Source organism: Notechis scutatus, chromosome 1, assembly GCF_049901735.1.
Source record: "Notechis scutatus isolate UNSWTSFEM ecotype Mainland chromosome 1, rNotScu1.2, whole genome shotgun sequence".
In the NCBI taxonomy this organism is placed as follows: Eukaryota; Metazoa; Chordata; class Lepidosauria; order Squamata; family Elapidae; genus Notechis; species Notechis scutatus.
The window spans coordinates 143917058-143941356 of NC_142009.1; the positions used below are offsets into that span (position 1 = coordinate 143917058).

The 24299-nt window shown below is 36.9% G+C and overlaps 1 protein-coding gene across 3 annotated transcripts; it reads left to right on the forward strand.

Annotated features, from left to right (window-relative positions):
* The first annotated feature begins 699 nt into the window (after positions 1-699).
* On the forward strand, positions 700-23057 carry VPS36 (vacuolar protein sorting 36 homolog). 3 transcript variants are annotated; one of them, XM_026668599.2, is made up of 14 exons: positions 700-866; positions 3240-3308; positions 6692-6762; positions 7272-7386; positions 7697-7786; positions 9291-9377; positions 10532-10564; positions 11062-11139; positions 11828-11962; positions 14721-14786; positions 15946-16010; positions 17894-17978; positions 21352-21428; positions 21528-23057. In XM_026668599.2, the coding sequence occupies exons 1-14, from the start codon at positions 771-773 to the stop codon at positions 21619-21621; spliced, it is 1161 nt and encodes a 386-aa protein (XP_026524384.1). In that variant the 5' UTR covers positions 700-770; the 3' UTR covers positions 21622-23057. The 3 variants fall into 3 exon arrangements, with proteins under 3 accessions (XP_026524384.1, XP_087803763.1, XP_087803773.1); XM_087947637.1 differs by having other exon boundaries at positions 734-1101; XM_087947647.1 differs by lacking the exon at positions 700-866 and adding an exon at positions 870-1096.
* The last annotated feature ends 1242 nt before the right edge of the window (positions 23058-24299 follow it).

Below are 24299 nucleotides of genomic sequence, written 5' to 3' on the forward strand. Positions count from 1 at the left end.
TTAGAAAAACTCTTCTGGAACGGGATAATAATTTCCCCCTGTTTACAGTTAGAAAGCCGGTCTGCCTGCCTACCACTAACAAGAAGTCTTTAGAATAACTTTGTCACTTTGAATGTACACTAATCGGCATACATTAAAATGAAATTTCATTGCATACAGCTCTCAAAAGGTCACCACCACCAATATACACTACATAAATAAATATAATAATAAAATTATGCCTATACCCATATATATTATACAGAGAAAAAACACAGTCTAAGAATTATCACAGAACAAGTCTGAAGGGAATGTCTGGCGGGTGAGCAATGGGTGGCGCAGTGCTTAAAAAAGGGAAATCAAGCTATTCTCCAAAGCACCTAAGGGCTGGAAGGAATGGATGGAAACTAATCAAGGAGAGAAGCAACCAAGCACTAAGGAGACATTTCCTGAGAGTCAGAACAATTAATCAGCGGAACAACTTACCTCCAGAAGTTATGAATGCTCCAACACTGGAGGCTTTTAAGAAGAGATTGGACAACTATTTGTCTGAAATGGTGCAGGGTTTCCTGTCAGAGCAGAGGGCTGGACTAGAAGACCTCCAAGGTCCCTTTTCCAACTCTGTTATTCTGTTCTGTTAAATGACGCCTATAAGGTCTGCCTCCGGTGATGACATCTGGCGTCATTCTCGTCACCACGAGAACTCACGTCCAAAGGGGAGGCGCCATGGGCGGAGCGAGCCGTCTGTATTGCCGGGAAAGGGAAGCGCGTTCGTGCGCGGCGGAGGTTCCATGGATCGCTTCGCCTGGGCTACTGGCCTCTTGGAGATCCACGAGAACCTCGTCACGCAGCAGCGCGGGGTCCGCCTGTACGATGGGGAGGAAAAGGTCAGGGCGGCTGATGGAAGCTGCGCCAGGAGGGAGGGAAGCCGGCGGGGGAGGGCGGAGGGGCCTCGGCCTCTCCTAAAGGCAGCTGGCAAAGAGGGGAACGGGGATGGAGGAGCCCACCAGGTCGTTCTTCGACCGGAGAAAGCCGCGGGGGCGCTACTTGAGAGACGGGGAGTCGCCTAAACAGGAATCCACTTCCATCCCGGATTTCAGGCCCCAGCGAATCAGGCGTATGGTAGATCCGGTTCCTCGAATGTCCTTTTCCTTTTGTTTCATTAGCTTTTGCCTTCTTTATTCGTTACTCAAAAGTGGCAATTATATTGAAGTCAATTTCTCCACGCCCTTTTGCACCAATGTTAGTAGTCCCATATTTTTATATATATTTATGCTATCTCTAAGGAAAGCCGTATAGTGCCTACTCTGTTAGGAATTTTGTGCATCTCTGTGCGCTGCTGTGTTGCCTCTTCGGTCATATGTGAAGCTGTTTCTTCAGTATTATAGTCCATCTTGTAGGCATAAACATCTAAAGCAGTTTACAAATACAAATATATAAATATAATAAAATTACAGTGTTAAAATACGGGAATGCAAATGTCCCCAAAATCTTTGTTCCAGGGCAATTGCTAGAGTCTTTCCTTTTTGAATTGAACTTTATTTGGCCAGGTGCAATTAGACATACAAGGAGTTTGTCCCTGGTGCAGAAGCTCAGAGTGTACAACACAAAGCAACAGAATCATAAATCATAATACCTATAAGTATATAGGTATTTACTACCTATGAGTAGTAAAGATGAAGGATAAATAATATTGCAGCCACACTACATGAATAAAAATAGACATTAGACAACACTGAGAATTAGGAATTCATCAAAGTGAAAGCACAAAAGAAGAAACTATCACTTTGTCTAGTTGTTTGGGCATGCAGTGCCCTGTAGTGCCTCCTGAAGGGAGGATTTGTCCTAGTTGTGAAGGGTCTGTGGGTACCTTCTCGGCCCTCTTCTGACCCACCCAACATAAAGGTCCTCCTGGAAGGCAGACTGGTTGCAGTTGTTCTTTCTGCAGCCTAATTAAGACTACTGCCTGTAATCTGTAGTGGAGTCTGTAATTGTTTGTAATTTCTCCCGTGTTTTCCATAGATTTCTTTACAGTTTACCAGTAAAAAGGGGGGAAATCCAAACCCTTAAAGATAAAATGCTAGGTTGAGAAACTTTTAATACTCTGCTTACCTACCAATTTTTCATGGGTAGAATTAATAGTTTTGAAACAAGAGACATATAACTGTTCTTGGACGATACATGATATTAAAGCATTCTCTGTTTAAAAGAAATATTCCCTCCTTCACTTTGACTTCTGTGAACCCAACTACTACACTTGCAAATGGTGGTCTGTAAACATAAACTTGTGGTTTATTAATAAATCATAATTAAACAACATTGCTTAGCACAATATGTGAATCAATCCAATAGTAGTATCTTCAAATGTGTTGCTTAATTTTTTCCCTTACTATCAAGGGTGACCATGTCTTAAAAAGGAAGTTAAACATTTATTGTTTCTTGCAGGTATTGCTCTGAGTTTTAGACTTTTTTTCTGTACATATCTACAGTGCCTTGGTGTTAGGCATCCTTAGAAGAGATTCATGTATTCTCAGATTAAGTTTTCATTGTAGCAATGCTTGGCTTAGTTCATGAAGTTTCATTGGAATACAGGTGCCATAGATTTTCATTCTAGCCACTAAATTTTTCAAGTCTTTTTCAAGTTCCTGGAAGGAAGGCAAGTTGAACAGTGGTTTGAATGATCCTACTGGGCCATTCAGTTAAAGAAGTTTACAATTGGGATCATATATGATACATTAATAAGGCAGAATGATTGAGTTCATGCTAACAAAAATAAAATAAATCATAAAACAGGCTATTGTAATGTGTGAACTCTTATATTTTTAACTAAGGGAGTACCTTAAATAGGTAGATAGAGCTAGTTAAGAAAATACCTTGAGGAAAACATACAATGTTAATTAAAATGACTTAGGTTGGGTGACAAGCAAATATTTCTCTTGCATAAGACTGCTACAAAACACAAAGGCTCAGCCATCATTTGTTGGTAGCTCTTTACATCTTGAATTCTTGCATGACATTTTGTTTTGACTTTTTTTTTCAATTCATCCCCTTGCGTTTCATTGTTTTTCCTATGGAAATGGATGCACATAATTACATTAGAAGGAATTAATTTCTTCTCCCTTTCTGCAGTCTAATTTTGAAAAAATTATTAACCAAACACAAAATATTTTCCTAACACGTGTATGATTCTACAAAAAATAGCATATTGAAGGAAGCAAAGGTTCTGAATACCTTAAAATCTACTCATTTTTTTTCTCTAGGTGAAGTTTGAAAGTGGAGTATTGCTCCTTAGTACACACAGATTGATCTGGAGAGATCAGAAAAATCATGTAAGTAGATTTATTCTGGCATATGTAATTTTCCTGTAGTATATGATAAAGTTTGATTGATAATTGTATGGGCAAAATAAGTCTTCATGTCCAACTTCATGTTTTTCAGTTTGTTAAATTAAAAAAATATAGAAGTTTTATAGCAAGCAGAGAAAGCTCAGAAATTAGTGAGTGTGATTTATTTGGACCATTCAATAAATTCTCAAAGCAGCTGTGGATTATCCTACATAAAAGCTCTTCTCTGAGGGACTAGGACCAGGAAACCAAAAATATTTCTAGCAAAGAAAGACCAGCGTAGGGCCAGACATTCCCCAAAAGACCAATAGTTTTTACTATTGGTTTGCATGATATTCTATTGGGAGATTCTGCTTCAATTGTTTGGTAGGTACTCTTCCCCCATTGGTACCTCCCTCATTGGGAGGGGTGCTAGGTCTTGGTCTCTCATAATTCAAGGAATAAAGAATACAAAAGCCTCTAAAAGGCCATATCTGCTTATCCCCAAGAAGTTTGTATATAGATCAATATTGCTAAGGTTTGTTAGCTCAGGAATCCCATGCAAAATTTGGAGAAGCCATATATTATTTTATAACTTCTATGACATGAGTCATTTATTTCTGTGAATTGGTTTCTGTTTATGGAATGAAGGGGAGTAATTCCTTCCTTTCTTACAGTTCCTATGCATTCTCACCATTGGCTCTGGAGGGTCCCTCAACTTACCACAGTAGATGTTGAAATGTTGACTTCAGGGGAAAGCTGGTAAAATAATAAGAGTTAGTTTGGTGATTAACTAGTATTGGTAAACCATCCTCAGCTCCAGAAGCTCACAGAATGTGTTTGAGCCGGTCAATTTCTCTTACCACAAAGCAGAGGTGGTATTCAGCAGGTTCTGACCAGTTCTGAAGAACCGGTAGTGGAAATTTGAGTAGTTCAGAGAACTGGCAAATACCACTTCTGACTGGAGATTTTACAGTATCCCCTGCCACGCCCACCAAGCCACGCCCACAGAACCGGTAGTAAAAAAAATTGAATCCCACCACTGCGACAAAGGGTTGCTGCTGTGAGAAAACAAAGGAAAAGGTCTACCCCTACGTGCCACCTTCAGCTCTTTGCACTCATATTCTTGTCGGAAGTGCCTAAGGCGCTTCCGGGTTGAAAAGATTAGCCAGTAATATGACTGTTGCCTGGCGATGCCTGGTTTCATGTCTCCATTAATGTGTCCACTGAAGTGGTACCTATCTACTTGTGGTTATTCGATTTTGAACTGCTAGGCGGAGAGGAACTAGAGCAAATGATGGGAGTTTATCCCGCCACGCAACAGCAATCTGGTCTCGAAAGTGGGCTTACTAATCATTAGCCGAACGTCCTAACCTTGTGAGCCATCATGCTCCCCACCTTGAGCTCTTGAATGAAAAGGAGGACATTTATCTAACAAATAATTTTAAAAATGTGCTGAGTGAGTACAGTCTGCATGAGTAACTTGGGATTCCATTCCCTATGTTTACTGGGAAGCAAATCCTTTCAAACCTTCTTCCAACCTGCATGCAGTTGTAAACTGAATTTGAGTGCAAAAATATGAATATGCCTGATCATTTATTTAGTTATTTGACCTCAGCTTTATTAATGAGAATTCAGTGAACATTTCAAAAATATATTAATAATTAATGAAATACTGTAAACTTTGTAACCTGTATTCTAAGTACTTTCAGTCTAAGCTGTTACTGTGTCCAAAAAGTCCTATGATCAATTGGTAAGACTTACTTATTAAAATCAACCTGTTGCTTTTTATTATTAAAGGTATCAAATAATATAATAGTAACACTACCTTCCAAAGGAATCTGGTAAAGGAATCTCAGTTTGTTTTTTGAATGTCCAAAAGAGAATAGTCCACAAAGAAGATTTCCTGTTACTAGAAGTTGCTTTACCAACCAGGTTTAAGGATACTGTTATCTTTTAGGATTATAGCTCCTTATATCTATCCAAGTGACAATTACTACAAAACAAATTGGGCCTAATAAGCCAGCATACACCAAGGATCATCCTGATATATGACTGGATCATTTTCAGGATTTGTTCATAATCTTGATTATTCTCTCTTATGCTCTAGACCGGTCAGCAAGTGCTCCCCTGTTACTTAAGCTTCTATCCCTTCTTTCCATGTTATAAATATAGTGATTATATTTATAAATGTATTATTGTCCTCTTCAACAAATAGATTAATGGAAATCAGGAATCCAATGTTTTTTCTTCTGTGAATGCTATTGAAGTACTGAAAAGTTTAATCGCCATGAAAACTGAAATTGGTGATCTTGTTATATCCCAGATATTTGCCATAATTTGCAGCTCCATCTTATTCAGGACTACTCAGTTGTAAGCCCAATGAGTTCACTGAGTCTTACTCTGCATTGCAGCAGGTAGTAGCAACAATAAGTGCATATTCTCTTACAATTTAGTTATTGAAGGGCCTTCCAAACTGCAATGAACAGATTATGTATTTACTACATTTATATATTCACTATGTGTTTAAGATCACCCTTTGTTCTGTGAAGAACATTTCATGATGTCTATAAGTACAAGTAGTCTTTGACTTATGGAAATTGAGTGCAAAAGTTCTGTTGTTAAGTGAAACATTTAAGTGAGTTTTGCCCCATTTTGTGTCCTTTCTTGCCATACTTGTTAAGTGAATCACTGTAGTTAAATTAGTAGTATGGTTGTTAAGTAAATCTGGCTTCCCCATTGACTTTGCTTGTCAGAAGGTCGCAAAAGGGGATCACACGACTGTGGGACATTGCAGTCGTCATAAATTCAAGTCTGTTGCCAAGTGTCTGAATTTCAATCACATGACCATGGGGATTGCTGCAATGATTGTGTGAAAAACAAGTCGTAAGTCCCTTTTTTCAGTGCCAGTCACTTTGAACGGTCACTAAATGAACTGTTGTAAGTCAAGGACTACCTGTAAAATATTGATGTCAGTATTGCTACTGAGTAGCTATCACCTGTATCACAAGGCATCAGATGAACAGATGAAAAGGAGGAACCTGCTAGAGCATGTTTTTCCCAGTTGCTTTCTAGATCTTCTGGGGTCCACACTCCCCAATTTCTCAGGCAACAGAAGAAAATAGGAAGAAAGAGATTGCAGATGTTCTTCGGGTTCACAAACGGGTTCATATAAGCTTTCTTTAAAATTGCCAAGCAAAAAAATATATTTTACTGGCTATTAGTTTATGCTATTGATTAATATTTATGCATAACGATACCATGTAATTAAATGTATATTTGATGACAGACCCTGTTGTTGGAACAATGTTAGCTATTTACAGTTTATTAGAAGAAATGCTGTGTTCCACCAAATATGTCTTTGCTTTACCCTTTGTGTCTTATTGCAGGAATGCTGTATGGCTATTCCTCTTTCCCAAATTATCTTCATTGAAGAGCAAGCAGCCGGGATAGGAAAAAGGTAAAATATCATCAACACAAATCTTCGAAGAGCACTAAAGATTTATTGGCCATTGCTGTATCTTCCTATGCAGCTATTCAGTCATTTTTCCCCCAGAACAGGGATATTGTAGGGAAAAGTGGAAAGAATAAGACAGTGTATAAATTAAATATTTGTCTCCTATCAACTTTATAACTATTTTACAGGAACTGTATACTCAATACCATCTGTTAATTGGCATAATTTCAGAGGCTCATTTGTGTCTTATTTTGACCAAAAATTATGTATCTGTCCCAAATGTTCCACTAAATATGGTACATTCAAAGTGTAGAATGTTTAACTGATGTTTAAAAATGCAAAATGATTTAAAGCTTATGGAAACTTTCTCTTCCCCCACTTATTTTTGATTTGCTTTAAATGAAAAAATCTGAATGAAAAAAATTTAATAATGCTTTTTGATTTTAGGAATTTACTTTTTAATAACAAAAAATTCATTTCCTCCTCTTCTCCTATTTTTTTTGTATTTTTAGTGCCAAAATAGTTGTACATCTTCATTCAGTAGGTTCCAATAAGGATCCTGGTCCATTCCAGACTAGTAAATACTCATATATCAAGCTTTCTTTCAAGGAACATGGTCAGATTGAGGTAGGTATGCTTTCTAAATGACTGTTGTATAAAAATAACAGGAATATTTTTTAGTGTGGTTAAAAGATTCTTTTAAGGAGAGAAAAGGGATTTTATTATACAGAATTCCAAGATTATTATTATAATGGTTTGTCGTGCAGTCAGCCAGATTGTTCAGACTGGATTTGACATTTTTATTCACCTATTGAGTTTTTCCCAAAGTCCTGGAATAGGCAGATGTTGATGTTAGAGGTATCATCACAGGATGTAAGCTGTTCTTAGTAAAGCTGCCTTTTACAATTGTTCATTTTTTGACATTATGGCCACATAGTTCTTCAGGAGGCTTACGGAAGAAATGTCTCAGCGCAGATGGGAGAACATGCCAGCTTCTCAAACCATAGATGTTGACAAGGCTTCACAGGTATGTATGCAGTTTCTAATGTTTGGATATCTCATTTCTAAGTAAGAATGGTATTTAACACATGATAGAGAAAACATCAAAGAGGAAGAAGCTGCGTAGGAGCATAGTATGTGATATATATTGGATAAATATAATTGCAAGTGAACCTCTTTAAAAATGATATAAAATATATAACTGGGTCTTTATTTCATAAAGAGGTACACATTGCATAGTTGATAACTTTTAGGAAAACGTCATAATTTAGAATGCCAATATCATTTGGTATGCTGAGAAAGATTTTAAGAAATGATACCCTGACTTTATTTAGATAGTGAATTGTGATTACAGTGAAACCTGGTTTAGCAGATTTTGAATGCAACAGACAAATCTCCATTGTAATTCTGTCATTTTACAAAATTGCATAATGGATTACACTAATAACCATTTTAATTTAACAAGTAATCAGGAATGATGGACATCCATTTCCCCCAGGTGTTCTGTTAAATCAAGGTTTCACATGTACCTACATGAGCCTTAACCTCATCAGTTCGTCTCTCTTTCACTAGCACAGCCACAAGGAAATAGGGAAATATGGCTTCCCTTTTTAACTACCTGGAATGTACCTTTGAATCCAGCAATTTGTGCTTTTTCTTAACAGTGATTTCCTGAACTTTAAAATACAGTTTATGCAGTTTATATCAATAATATCCACATGCAATTAACCCCTTTTGACATTAAAGGGAAGACATATAATCTGCATTGGATAATGAATGGGAGGTGACAAGTCCATGCCCTGTGCACATTCACTGTATTCATATATTGCTGAAAGAGCCAGTATGGTCTAGTGGTTAAGGCATCAGGCTAGAAAGCAGGAGACCATGAGTTCAAGTCCCACTTTGGCCATGAAAGCTAGTTACATCACTTTGGGCCAGTCCTCTCTCTCAGCCCAACTCGCCTCAGAATGTGAAAAGAAATGGTTTGCCCTAGAGCAGGGCTGTCAAACTCGCAGCCTGGGGGCCAAATGCGTCATGCACTGCCAATGCCCATGCCAAGTTTAGTGAAGGGGAAAAAAGTCCTGATATGTCATGTGACGCTACTATGACGATGTGAGTTTGACAACCCTGCCCTAGAGCAAAAACAATTGTATTGATTTAATTATTTATTTATAAATAAAAAAATCATCATGTAGAAAACTTGATTTGTTGGTTTATTTTCTCTAATGATGTTGTGAGTACTTTCTTTTCCTATGAATGGTATCTTTTTGTACCCTACCTAGTTCACAGATACAAGATAAAGAAGGCAGAAAGAAGGCAAAACAAACTAGAAAACTGTTACTATTATTTTCTTACCTGTCAGCAAAAATACTGTATGTTTTTCCCGTCTTCTTCAAACCAAACCTGTTTTGTTGGATACAAAAACGGTCACTGTGTAATACTGCTTCTAAATGCAGCTATCAATGTTTGCTGCATCTTTCCTTGCATTGCTTTTCCATCGTAATTTGTTTATCATACGTTATATTATTCAGAGTGGAAGAATAAGAGCTGCAGGAATTGTTGGCATTGAGAGGAAATTAGAAGAAAGAAGAAAAGAGATGGATAAAAATATTTCTGAGGCAAGTAATTTTCTTCAGAACTAGCATAAATCATTTATACTTTTACGATTTTAAGGGAACCAAATTGCATTCATGTTTTGGAGCAGGGGACATTTTCCAATACCAAATGTTTTATCAAGGTTAGGAAAACCAAGAACTATCACTATTTGGGCAGGCAAAAAGAATGGAAATAGAGAATTCTATAAACCTGAGGCTTTCCTATTGTGAAAAGCTTCTTTTTTAATTTGTATCTTTTGTAACTTTATTCTCTTTTTTCTTCTGTACTTTTGGTTATCTTATTTTTGGATGTTCAGTTTGGGGAGAATAAATCTTCTGTGGAGAATTTCACTGGAAAATGTTACTTTATTATTGGATATATTTCTAGTCATGATTCAGGATTATGTACATGTTTTGTTCAGCATGGATTATGTTCTTTATCCAGTTAAAATGCAGATGTTTGCTTATGTCTTCAGCAATAGTTTGGCCTACTTCCTGCATCTGCTAGTTATTGTTATTTTTTTAAAAAAAGCGATTCAGTTAGTTATTTGTCTCAGGAAGTTCCTTTCAGGTGTGCATACATTTTCTTTGTAAAGTCTAAATCATTTGGTAGAAGGATTATTTAAAACACACTATCTGTTGATTTATACTATTTTTTCTTTTATTGTTGAGTAAGAAATTTGTTTATGTTGTTGGGAGCAAAGCTAAATATGCAGTTTTTAATTAGAATGGTGAGTTTTGCAAATATATGTAAAACTACATAGCACCATGCCCTAATAAATTCTTACAAATTTTCCTAGTGTTAATTTACTTTTAACTTGTAAAATATGTATAATTACATGTCAGATAAGAATATTCTGGTTTAGAGTAACTATTTACTTTCAAACCATGTTGAAAATGACTTGCTAGAAGATAGGAGGCTTTTTAAAGCTAAGTCTCTAATATGCTTTTATAGTCAGAAATAAATCCATTTAGATTACAAAGCAGAAGCATGTATATAATTATTTATGTATTAAAATTACTGATACTTGAATTCCAAAAATGGCAACCAATTGTTTTTTTTAGGTTTTGTTTTTAATTTGGGAGGAAAGTTAATGGTGAAATTACAGGTGTGATGCAATTGCATTTTATTGCAATATGAAGAAATTATGTATTACTAAATCAGTTTATTATTTCAGGCTTTTGAAGACCTCAGTAAGCTGATGGAAAAGGTAATACCTCCACTTTATTAGTAAGCATGCTGATTAATTGGGGACTGAAGAAACTAATTTTATTCAACAGAATAAAATAGGGGATGGAAGTTCTGGGATTCAGCTATATAGAAGTATTAAATGTATCATTCTATATATATATAAAACATGCACATACTATCAATAAAACTGTGCATTATTTGAATCATCATAGCCTAATGATTAATTGTGAAGTTATCATATAAACTAAATAGATAAAGTGAAATATTATTGACAGTCTGTCTAGATGGTAGATATTTGTCTATACAGCAAGCCACAATTGACTCCAACTCAATAACACCTAACTAGATTGTGAAGGAAGAGAAATGCCAGCTAAACCTAATCCAAGAACTCTCTTTCCTAGCTTTGACCTGCTGAACAGTTCAGCAACTCAAACTTATTCCGTGAAGAGTGATCTCACAATAAAGGAGCAAGATTGTGTTCTATCATGATTTTGTGTTTTATTTTGTGTCTTACAGGCAAAGGAAATGGTGGAATTGTCCAAATCAATTGCTAGCAAGATCAGAGAAAAGCAGGGTGACATCACTGAAGATGAGGTCAGCTAATATTCTGCCAAATTATGATTCCTTCATCATTCAAAGTGGTAAAACAGCTCATTTTTCAATAAACTGTGATTTGTTCAGTGAATATTAGTAAACAAGTATTAACAAGGTAAACAAGATTAGTGTTACATAAATATAGCCAATATAGTGGGGTGCCATGTTCACAATATGGTTGCATGATATTACAAGTGGGGACTTATCAAAATTCCATTTCATTCCATTTCTATACTTTATCTTACCCTTGAGTTGAAATCTCTTTTCCGCCATCCCAATCTTAATAAACACAAAGCTGAGACTCCCATATCACTAAGGGAAGCTTCTCAAAAGAGAATATCCTCATGGAAAATCTACCAATCCACTGTATGGATTAGTCAGTTTCCTCAAATCTGTTTGTCAGAAAGTAAGCGACAAAAAAATGATGGGATCCTGCTACATTTTTTTCAAGTATGCCAGGTGTATATCATGACCATGTGAGGCTGAAAAACCTTTTTTTTCCCTTCCTTCCTTCCTTCCTCCCTTTTGTTGTTCTTCTGTAGGGGGACATCATTCTTTTGTTTTGAATTTTCCCTCTTTCGTGCGTTGGGTGTATTAGGATCTTCTTCCAAGTTCACATAGTCTATTATAATTAGTTACTGTTTGATAAAAAATCTGATATTCTCAATTTTAATTTGTCATTTTTTAGACAATAAGATTCAAATCCTATTTGTTGAGCATGGGCATTGCCAATCCAGTTACCCGGGAAACCCATGGATCTGGCACTCATTACCATATGCAACTGGCAAAACAATTGGCTGGAATTTTACAGGCACCTTTAGAGGTAAAGTACTTAATTGTCTTTTTTTTTTTTTTTAATGTGCAGCCTTATATACCAGCACATTGTCACTTTAGCTAAATTTAAAAGGCCAAAGAAGTCAAATCTACTTAGCACATAAATCAGAGAACATTAGGAAATCCTGGGGTTGTAGTCTAGAAACAGAATTTGAAAAAGGAAATCTTGGAAAATCACTACTGAACTGTTGTCAAAAATATAAAGTTAACATATTTGATTCCAAGGGAGTCTTTTTATACATTATCCATAAATGATCCTGAATCTACAGATCTCAGTTCCTCCACTATAATTCTTTGTTTACTTTTCTCATGATAGAGAAAAAAAAAATAGCTTACCTAATAAAATAAATATAGTGCTTTATGAAATCAGAACTGTTTGTAAATAAATCCATTAAAATACACATAGTCCTCATTTAGCCACCACAATTGAGATTAACAACTTGGTCACTAAACGATATGGTCATTAAATGGAACACCACTTGACTGCAACTGTGCTTCGAATTTTCCATCAGCTTTCCTTTTTCCCCACTCCTGCATCCTTTGGGATGCTCATCCCAGTGCTGGAATAATCAACAAGAAGAGAAGTAATGTTTGTATTTCCACTCATTTGAGGAAAAGGGATTACAAGACAGGAAGCAGGCACACAACGGGAAAGGAATATGCTAGTACCAGCTGTTTGCCTGGTGGCGTTCTTGGCTCCCAATCCTGAGGCAGACAAAAACCAAGGTGTAAAAATAATTAAAATATTTACAGTTTCAAGCAGCATCTGCAAGCCAGCTAATTAAGACCACAGAGCTGAGCTTCTCGACTTAGGGTGAGTGCTTTTGGGGCAGCCCTGTAGATAAAAACTGCACTGAAAAACAGCTCCAAAGGGGGAGCAATTTCTCCATTCTATGAGGGGTGGGGAGAAAAAAATGAAGTCAGGTCAAAGACATCAAGTTCTGACTTACTTTAAAGACAAACAAATCACTGAGAATGACACTTTAAAGACTGTAAGTGCAGACATGGGGCACCAAGTCACTTCATCCTCACCATCGTAACTTCAATCACTGCCTAACGCACTCACAAAGCAAGATCTACTTTACAGGGGGAAAAAATCCAAGATTACTCATACAATAGCACAAAGAGTAGAATAAAAGAAATGTAAAACCAGGCAGGTAGAAACTAAAACTCAGTAAAATAAAAATAAAAACATGAAATAGAGAAGACTAAAAGTAACTAAGAGGGATTTCTTCAACTTGAGCATCATATAGAAAGAGAGAGAGAGAGAAGAAAGAAAAGGGAAAGAACGAAAGAGAGAAAGGAAGAAAAGGGATAGACAAAGAAAGACAGGATGGAAGGGAGAGAGAGAAAGGAGGGAGAGAGGAGAAAGTGAATGAGATATATGGATGAATGGATGAATAGATAGATACATGGAAGGAGGGAGGGAGGGAGAAAAAAAGGAGAGGAAGGAAAGATACAAACCCTGGGCTTCAGAAGACTCTTTGAAACAGCACAGCAATCTAGGGCTGGAAGGGATCTCGGAGATCATCTTCTAGTCCAAGAGTCTTCAAACTTGTCAAGTTTAAGACTTATGGACTTCAACTCCCAGAATTCCTGAGCTAACATGACTGGAGGAGGAATTCTGGGAGCTGAAGTCCACAAGTCTTAAAGCTGTCAAGTTTGAAGGCCCCATAGAATATTTAATTGAATTGCACTGAACTGAACTGAACTTTATTTGGCAAAGTGTGATTCGACACACAAGGAATTTGTCTCCGGTACAGAAGCGCTCATTAAAATTATTGTAGCATAAATGTTACATTTGGATGCCATGGAATAAAGAAGACATTCTGAAAGATAATTGCAGGACAATGTGGTTATCCATACCCATGCATGCTAAGAGGAGAGATATTTGAATGCATGGCAAATAAAGTAATACAAGTTCTGCAAAAATTCAATTCAGAGGCATTTCAGAATAAATATTGGTCATGTTTCTATTTTTCGCTTCACATCTTTATATTACTAACACTTGATTCCCATAATGTTTTAAATGGGTGAAATGGTACACCATAGGCAAAGCGTTTTGAGCCAAGTTCCTCAAATGAGCAGAATGCATCCAAATCCAGGATCTATGACTCCCATAAAATTGAAATTTGGCAAATTTTATAAACATTTTAATGACATAAAAGTTACCATAGAACAGTTTGTGGCATAATTCAAAATGTCACAAAACATTTCCTGTGCTGATGTTTGACTGCGCTATACTGTTTAATGTGGGCTGTTTTCAAGGCAGATACATTTGAATGTATCCCAGCTTTTCCAGTAAAGGAAGTTCATTAGAAACACTCACATTCTTGGAAGCATTGAGAAATCTGATAAGGAAATTACCTCTGAGAGGATGACCCAGGGAGTCACAGGTTATCTAGTATTTTGTTAAAAGCTGTAACTCTTCGAAAAGAGATTATTGATTTGAGGTATATTTTTGGCAATGTTAAGTATCACTGGCAAAAAATGACTGGAAGGACTTGACACATTTATGGCTCTGTTGAACGTTCTGGTACCACTGTCCTCTTTACCACAGCCTTGCACCTGTTGGTTTTGGCATCAGGTATATTGCTGCTGTGAAGCTACATCTGTTTGGATTATAACTTCAGTACCATTTTTATTTTTCCAGTGCTCTCTCTCTGGAAATATTGATATTGTCAGATTGCCAGATTTGGTTTGGGATAGCAGAATTTGTGTTTTAAGAGCTGTTCTTAAATCAACAGGAACGGGGAGGAATAATGTCCCTCACAGAAGTTTATTGTCTGGTGAATCGTGCTCGTGGCCTAGAGGTAAGGAATGCATTGTCTTCTGCACTTTAACAAAACTATTTGAGCTTAACTAAAGATGCCAAGGGATCTTTCTGGGGTAATTGCTGATGGAAAATACTGGAACTTAACCATTATTTTTGTTATTGGTCAATAACATAAAGATTGTCCTAGCACAATAAGCCATCTGGCAATGCATTAGAAATCAGTAGAATGAAAACAAACATGTAGATTGCCATTTTTAAGGCCACAACCCTGTTCAAATTTACCTGAAATGAAATTCCATTAAACTCAACTAGGATTATTATTAGGAAACAAGCAAACATATACTGTTAAAGTATAAGGAGGATCCTATGGTCAAAAAAAGTCAGTTTTGTAAAATGAAAGCCAGAAAAAGATGTGTCTGCTGATTGTTAGTGTGTGTGTGTGTGTGTGTGTTAATACACACACAAACTGCTGCTTTGAGAGCCTGGGACTGTTGATAGACTAAAATAGTTAAAGGGTGTGCACAAACTTGGTTAGAAGATGTAAACATCTCATAGAAACCTAGTTGAAACTAGAATATCTGCAAGGCTTTCTGCTACAAATCAGCTAGCGGGAGACCCAAGGAATGCTCCATTGCCAGCATCTTGCTGTGGAATTGCCAAATGCGCAGGAGGAGAGATGGATTCCAGCTATTGTGCATTTTGAGGCTAGCACGTTTGAAACAAAGAAGTAGATGGTGGCAAAGTCTGTTCTCCACTGTTCTTTTCAGAGGCTCAATGACATGGTGACAAGGTAGGACAGACTTCCCCAATCTGGTGCTGGCCAACTGCATCAGTTTTTAATGTCTATTCTCACAACTAGCTGATAGTAGAGACTGAAAGACTGTGTTATGTAATCCAACACGCATCATGTTAAAGAATGACAATGAAGCATTCCAAAAAGACAAATATGCATGTCTTCAGCAAGTATGAATCGTCTGAATGTATGTTATTCTTCATTCTTTTAAGTGTCACACACTCATGGTTTTTTTGAAGAAAGAATGGGGTTTATAGTATATGACAACATTACTCAAATTGTAATCATTGTCCCTTAATTGCTCTTTAAATCTCACAAAGGAATGCAAAAGCCTTGTTAGGGATATCCTAAATGTAGAAGTGTGATTATTATAAGATTAAGCATATGTATATTTTCTCATTAGTTGCTTTCCCCTGAAGATCTAGTAAATGCTTGTAAGATGTTGGAATCACTAAAGTTACCTCTAAGGTAAGAAGTCTTCAAATTGTAATGGGGTACAGGAGAAATCTCTCAAAAGGTGGGATGGGGCTCAGTCCTTTCCCTTCCTTGTATTTAGCGATAGCACTTAGACTTATACACTGATTCATAGTGCTTTACAGCCCTCTCTAAGCAGTTTACAGAGTCAGCCTATTGCCCCCAACAATCTGGGTCCTCATTTTACTGACCTTGGATGGATGGATGGCTGAGTCAACCTTGAGCAGGTCAGGATTGAACTGCTGGCAATGGGCAGAATTAACCTGCAATACTGCATTCTAACCACCATGGCTCTATTTACTTGTTTGTTAGATTTATATCCTGCCCTTTGTTCAGGATCTCCAGATGTCCATATAGAACCTTTATTTGATGTGTTTTTCAGATCCTTATAAAACCTATGTGGAGAAAAATGAGATTCAGAATTAGGGAGCGGCAAAAAGCAAAACCTAAATATATGTGTGGAGTTTTCTCATCGTATGAAAATGCCCATATTATAATCTGATATTATTCTGATAAAACTCCATGCTGCTTTCTCATGCATTTATGGAGTGTAGAAATCATACTGGACTGAACTTTTCACTTCTTCATCCACCTTGTAATGTCTGTCACAGTACTCTGACATATGCCATTACATTATACCAAGTTGTTATCACTTTGTCCCCATATGTAGAAAAAGCTTTGCTAACATAAATTTCTTTGTCAGACTATTAAAGGCACAGGAATAAAGATGGTTTTTAAAAGTTGACAACTATGTTCCGGACTAATGGGATGGAAATACTACAGATTTGATTTGATTTCTTTGCCAAACACACACATGAGGAAAGAGTTATGTGACATTTGGATTGAGACAAAAGCTTACACGTAGAGAGGTTGTGAATCAAGCGGAGTGTGCAAGTCATGGAGATCTTACGGATGCACAGTGTGGAAAAGACATTGGGAAAGTAGATAAATAAAGAACATTTCAGGAACAGGAAAGAGGAAATGTGGAATTGCAAAGAAGGACCTAGTCCTAGTAAATGAGGAGGGGCTCTGGGAAAGAATCCTCACTGTTCTTCAGATCAAAGCAGGCTGCATACAATGAGGAAGGAGGAGGAGTTTGGGAAAGGCTAATTAAAACGGCTAAAGAAAGCAAGACAAAATAACCCATGGTAGGAAAACAGGAACTTGAGGAAACCATGGATGATGGAGATATGAGAAAAAGCAGAGCAAAGAAAAAAAAATCTAGTAGGGACACTCCCCATTTGCAAGAAAGGAGCTCAGCAGGCATCAGTATATGGATGGCAACTAACTTTAAGTTGTGATCATACAAGATCAGTTACAAACTTGGGCACTGCCTTTATGCAACATGCTAAACTTGGTCAATTTTTTCAGTGTATTAATGTGGAATCAGCTTACAGTTCTGTTTAAACCAAGAAGACGGGTTAATTTGGTATCCAGGTTTAACCTATTGTGTAACTGAAGCTGCAGAACTGCTAGGACATCTGCCTCTTAATCCTGATATGGAAATATTCTGTTTCATTGTGTCCTAAGACAAAGGGGAAACAGAGGGTACCAAAACAGAGTATTAGAGCCATGGTGGCATAGTGGTTATAGAATGCAGTATTGTAGACTAACTCTTTTCACTGCCAGCCGTTCAATCCTAATGGGGTTCAAGGTTGACTCAGCCTTCCACCCTTCCGAGGTCGGTAATATGAGGGTCCAGATTGTTGGGGGCAATAGGCTGACTCTGTAAACACTTAGAGAGGGTTGTAAAGCACTGCAAAGTGTTATATAAAGCTAAGTGCTATTGCTATTGGGCATCATATTGGTGGGTAGTCCAACTCTTTGGTGATGGATTCGAGTTCAGATTTGTGCTTTTCTTTCTTTTGGGGATTTAGGTTACGAATATTTGACAGTGGCGTTATGGTGATTGAACTCCTATCACATAATGAAGAAGAAATGGTGGCTTCTGCTTTAGAGACAGTATGTATTTTAAGGGAAGAGGCATATTGTTATTGCCTAGCCTGGCATCTAGATGGGCTTCTTCCTTTTGCTTATTATCTTTTGTTAAGCACACATCCGTAGACACCCACACATTTAAACCTGCCAGGAGAAAAGACATCTATCTGGTTTGGGCTCAGTATATTTAACTTTAATGTTGACAGATTCCCCTCTATCTGCATATATTATTTCCTATCTTTATTGAAACAGGATACTTGTACTGCAAATACAATGTTTTAACCCTTGTTTTCCACCTAGACTATTCATCATGGAAATAGTTGTTTGGAAAACCTTTAAATTCATTCTAAACCCCGTTTTTAAATATTAGACTTCTTTGTTTTTGCCTTACCTTTTAAAATAATAAATGAATTTGTTAAATTAAATTGCAAAGCAGGAAAGGCCTGGTAATTGACCCAAAGTTTAGGGGCACAGGCCTAGCTTCAAAAGGTTTCCTGTTTCTGGGAGTAGGAATAAGCTTTATGTGAAAAAAGGGATGGTCATTTCACATGAAGACAAGCTCGATATTTATCAAATTTGTTACCCTTTGTTACCCCTCCTTCTGCCGACAACTTGATTATACAGTATATGGGTCCATAGAATCTCTCTCTGATAAACAGAACTGCTTTGTGCCACATATTGTATTCATTTTGAGTGTTGCATTGCATCATGTACATGTAGTCTTTGACTTACAACCACAATTGAAACCAAAATTTCTGTTGCTAAGTGAGGCATTTGTTAAGTGAGTTTGGCCGCTTTTTATGACTTTTCTTGCCATAGTTCTTAACTTAGTAACAGTTATTGAGTGACTCTGGCTTCCCCATTGACTTTGCTTGTCAGAAGGTCACAAATGATTATCACATGATCCCAGGAGATTGCAATTGTCATAAATATGAATCGGTTGCCAAGCACCTGAATTTTGATCACGTGACCATGGGGATACTTCAATGGTTGGAAGTGTGAAAAATGGTTATAAGTCACTTTTTTCAGGACCATTGTAACTGTCACTTCAAACTGTCACTAAATGAACTGTTGTAAATCGAGGACTGCCTGTACAGAAAAGAGGCATTGCTTGCATCAGAACATTGCAATTCTGATCTCTTCAATCTGAGCCCTTTCCCTCTCCATATATACTGTACTCCTGATATGGGATTATCACATTGACTCACTGTATTCTTGGGGAAGAGGATAAGGGAGAATTATTTTCTCAGAACTCTCACGGTTTGTCATGGCCAGACAAAGATTGGGTTTCTCATGTAAATCCCACAGACAATTTCTATATGGGGAAAGCCCAACATATAAGCTTAAAAAATGTTCCACGTTTCCTTAATCCACAACATGCTCTTCCTCTTAGATTTATAGCCTGAGTTCCACAGAACAGGCCAGTGTGCATGTCACATTAAGTTATTCAGAGTCAAATCCACCTGGGAGAAGATGACTGATAATGCATTAGCTTGATTAAGCAAGTTTAGCATGAAATGTGGTAAGCGATATTCTGACTTTGCCCAGAGCAAGCTAGGTAACAATAAATTAGTTTAGTTTAGTTTATTGTCATTGCACCTCGTACAACGAAATCAAACACCATCTTCGGTGCACATCATGACCATGAAAATAAACACAAAACACACATCCTTCACACTCCACACATTGAATTGAAAACCCCAACACCACACCAACACTGCACTATACAGTAGAATTCAAAAGAGCTACTGCCCTGGGATAGAAGCTGTTTTTCAGCCTATTTGTCCTTGTTTTTATCATTCAGTACCGTCTGCCAGATGGTAATAGTTCAAAAAAAGGGTGCCCAGGATGAGACGGATCTTTGAGAATATTTTGAACTTTCTTAAGGCAGCAGGAGCTATAAAGCTCTTCCAAAGAGGGGAGAGGGAAACCAATGATCTTCTGGGCAATGACGTTAACCCTCTGGAGCGCTATCCTATCTGCCACTGTGCAATTGGCAATAAACTTATTAATTTGTTATTAAAAATTATCAGATTATGATGTTTCGGGGGTGGGGGGGAGTTGGATGGAACTACAGTCCTGTGTTTTCATACTAAGTTTTGCTAAGCAAGCCATTGATGATTTGTGACCCTTAATCATTCAGAGGTGGAATTAATATGATGAGAATGTTTGCAAAGCCATCTTCAGTATTATTCATAATTGCAATTACATACTCATGTGCAAGACTCATTCTTGTCTTTGTAAACATGTGCTAGTATCACTGTGGCCAACCGAAGCTTGCAGTCTTCTTCAGAAGGACCACTGAGTTATGGGACTTCTCATTGCCTCACTCATTTTATCAAACACTCCTAGGGCTTGGATTAATGGAAGACTAGCTTTTGGATTGATTGATTTCCCGCCTAAGATCATCTAAGGCTTAAGGGTACAGTCATTCAAATCAAATTCAAATCTTTATTGTCAGTGCACAACGTGTACAATGAGATTGATTCAGCCTCCCTTAGTGCACTCCCCCCAGCACAATACATCACTCAGTGAAAAAAAGAGAGAAAATCCCTAGCCCAGTGATCATACTAACAAACGCACAATCCTCCATACATATATGTGCATAACATTAATATTATATTATATTATATTGCACCAATGTGATCATGTTACACATTGCACCGGTCCTGCAAGTCTGTCATACTACGTAACTGTGGTGTTTATGTTGCATTCAGGAGTCTGACAACCCACGGATAAAAGCTGTTTTCCAGCCTGTTTGTATGACTGGCTATGCTTCTATATCTCCTGCCTGATGGCAGGAGAGTAAAGAAGTGCTGACCAGGGTGTGAGTCATCCCTGAGGATTTTCCTCACTCTTCTAAGGCAGCGAGCCCTAGCGATTTCATCTGGTGGTGTCAGGGGACAGCCCATGATGTGTTGTGCTGTGCTCATTACTTTCTGTAATGTTTTTCTATTCGCGGGTATCAGGCCAGCATACCATACCCTAATGCAATAAGTGAGGACGCTTTCGATTGTGTCCCGGTAAAAGGAGGTCATCAGTTGTTCCACCTTGTTTTTCCGCACGACCCTGAGGAATAAGACCCATAAGACCCATGACAGTGTCTTATATCTCTAAAAGCAGTGGTGCTTATTTCTAGTAGACAGTTACAGAACTGCCAGGTTTATTTTGGTGAACTCTGAATGAAAACTCAATGCATTTTATTTCCATCTTGATATAAAGTTTTCATGAAAAAAATGTGTGGAAGTTTTAACAGTTGCTCAGAATGGTAAAGCTGTTGAATCAAGGATAGTAGAAAAATAGATACTCAATATATAATATAAAAAAGGGAAAAGATGGTAGAAAAGCATTGTAACATACAGACTATTTATTAATCTCTGAACCTTTTCCCTCTTAGGTTTCTGAGAAGGGATCTCTTACCGCTGAAGAGTTTGCAAAGCTTGTAGGAATGTCTGTGCTTTTAGCCAAAGAAAGGTAAAACTCTCCCATATGTTCTGATTTTAATGACAGAAGAAATTATAATTGAAGAATTAATTGATTATAATTAAAAAATATTTTACTCTTTTTTTGCAGGTTGCTGTTAGCTGAAAAGATGGGCCAGCTTTGCAGAGATGATTCTGTAGAAGGCTTGAGATTCTATCCAAATTTATTTGTTACCCAAAGCTGATTATTCATTTTTTCTATTTTTATCTTATTTAAATATGTTTGCTAGATGCAGTCTGAAGAAAAGAATGTCAAGAGATATACCCATTTATACCATGGTTTAGCTAAATTGTAATGATGAACCAGTAATGCACCAGGAGGGAAGAAGGGATTAGCTATGTGTAGAAAGAGAATAACGCCCCTAAAAGCTTGTAGATATCATGAAACTGCAGCTATTTCAGATCTTCAAAACAAATTGGACATGAAGGTCCGTTTAGTGACTTTTTTTCAAGAAGGAAGGAAGAAAGTGAAATTATTTAAAAAAAAAACACATGAGGGGAGGGTTAACTGTGGGCTATTTGCAAGGCTAGATAAATCAAGAAGTCTACTTCTCCCTCCATCCATCTTTTGCCATGGATTTGCATCTGCAACTTGAAATCAATAAAATATTAACAGGAGAAAAAAATATTTCTAGAGCAATCTAATGCAAAATAATGTTAGAAATGTCCATATTTTAGGAACAAAACTTCCTTATCAACATTTGTTTGTAATTATTTTCAAAGGAAGAATGGATCAAAAAACTGTTTTGTGTATGGCTTCATGCTGAATGTTAAGACAAGGAGCGCTGTGAACTCAAATTTCCTTCCTTCCATTCTTCAATTGTTGATTCTACAAAGTTTCTATTTTTGTCTCTCTGGCATAGCTGTGAAGGATATTCATCCTGAGTTCTTCTAAGCCAGAGGTTTTTTATGTTTCATCTTTATATTAAAAAAATAAAGATGAAAGATTTACTCATTCTTTATCTTGGAAAAGTTTGCTGGTACTGTATCAGTTTTTATATGAAACAAGAAGAAAACTTTGGTTTCACAAGTTATCTGTTATTTTTTTACTAAGATTATATCCTATTAAATACCAATAATCTCATTGCCCTGTTATTCTGTTTCCCTACCAGATCCACAGTTCACACTTGGCTAGCCAATAGTTTTTTAGCATCAAGTGTCTAAAATATACAATAATACCAAAATAAGGTATTAAAGTTGTCAGTGTGGCTATTTGTATTCATAGAAATATTCATGAATGTTTATTCTGATAATAAAATTCAATTTAATTTTAAATGTGTAAACTAAAATACAAATACAAGGATTGTACTTTGTTACATTACATTTCTGACTATATTTGTATTTTCAGTTGAATTCATTGAAATTTTAAAACTTAGAGAATAACAGTCATTTTGCCAGTGCAATCTTTTTAAAAGTTGCTGTCATCTCCCATTTTGATTATTTGATGAAACTATATTTTTGTTGTACAATATGACAGCTGATTTTATACTTCTAATTTTTTGCTACTTTCAGATATTAAAGTGTATGAGAGGCATTCCTGCTAAGAAGGAACACACAGTATTTTTCTGTGACTATAGTTGGCAGCAGTTTCTGTCAATTTCAATAAATCTGTTTAAAGCAACCAGTGTTTATATTATAAGTGGTGTGCTTGTCAGGGAGTCTTCTGAATAAAATTTAGTTGGGTGGGCTCATTTGGAGATTAGTTGTCCATAACTGGGAAAAATACATTAAGTCTGTTAATTGTTCATGTCTTAATTTGCAAACAGAATCAGTTCCTTTGCTCTTGACATTTTTCTTTTCAAGAAACTATGTAAAGAAGTAGACCTCCCTCCCTTTCCTTGTGTGATTACTTTGAGGGAACGGTACTGATTATATGTCCTGTTATTGATACAGCATTTTTTGTGATTTTTTTTTTTGTACACTCTGTTAAATCCGTTAAGAAATAGTGCTTGAACATTGTTCTGATCAATAGAAAATTGGGAATGGCCCCTTTTAAATTTCTCGATAAAAGTGCAGTGAAAAGTAAAACCACTCCCCACTATAAAAGAAAATACAATAGGGAGAAGAAACTGCCAAAGAGCCATCAGTAAACAGCCCAACCAAGGAATCTCTAAGACCATCCCCACCCACACAAGCAGGCAAGACACCAGAATATAAACTGCAAGAAAACAAGCTCAGAGAGCACCAAGGAGCCCTTCAAGAATAAGATGGCATAGATGATCTGCTGGGAATCTCATCACCTATATGTATATAATTGGCTTTGGCTGCTACTTCAAGGCTGCTGTGGAGTGGAATTAGCTGAGCTCCTCAGCCAGTGCAAGTTCATCATCTCAATCTCGGGCGGTAAGAGAGATAACTCCATTGCAACACTCTTGACGTATGGCTAATAGAGAATTATTTATCATTAATTATTAACTAAGCCCTCAAAGTTCAGTTCATAAAACAGCTATGGGGAGAATAAAAACAAAAACTTCCCCCTTCTCTCCCACCCCCAGGCAGTCATTTTGCTGGTGTGTCCATATGTATACATTTTCTTTGTACAAATGTCATCTTGGTGGACTAGTGCAGAAATGCATTAAAATGGTAGCAAATCTTATAATACAAGGAGGGTTCTAGTGACTGAAACCCATGAGGTTACAGATCTATAAACTTTTGTAACTTTTAGAATGACTAAACACTTGTCTCCAAGATGCTCACACAAGGGATAGAAATCACTACTACCTCCTGTTCATGTTGCCCATCAGATAAACATGCAGCTATTATAAGTAGGAGTCATTGTTTGTCTCGACCTACATTAGTTTGACTCATCCCATCTTGAAAGCATCTTAAGTTGTTAGTGAAAGTAACTTTATGATCAGCCCTT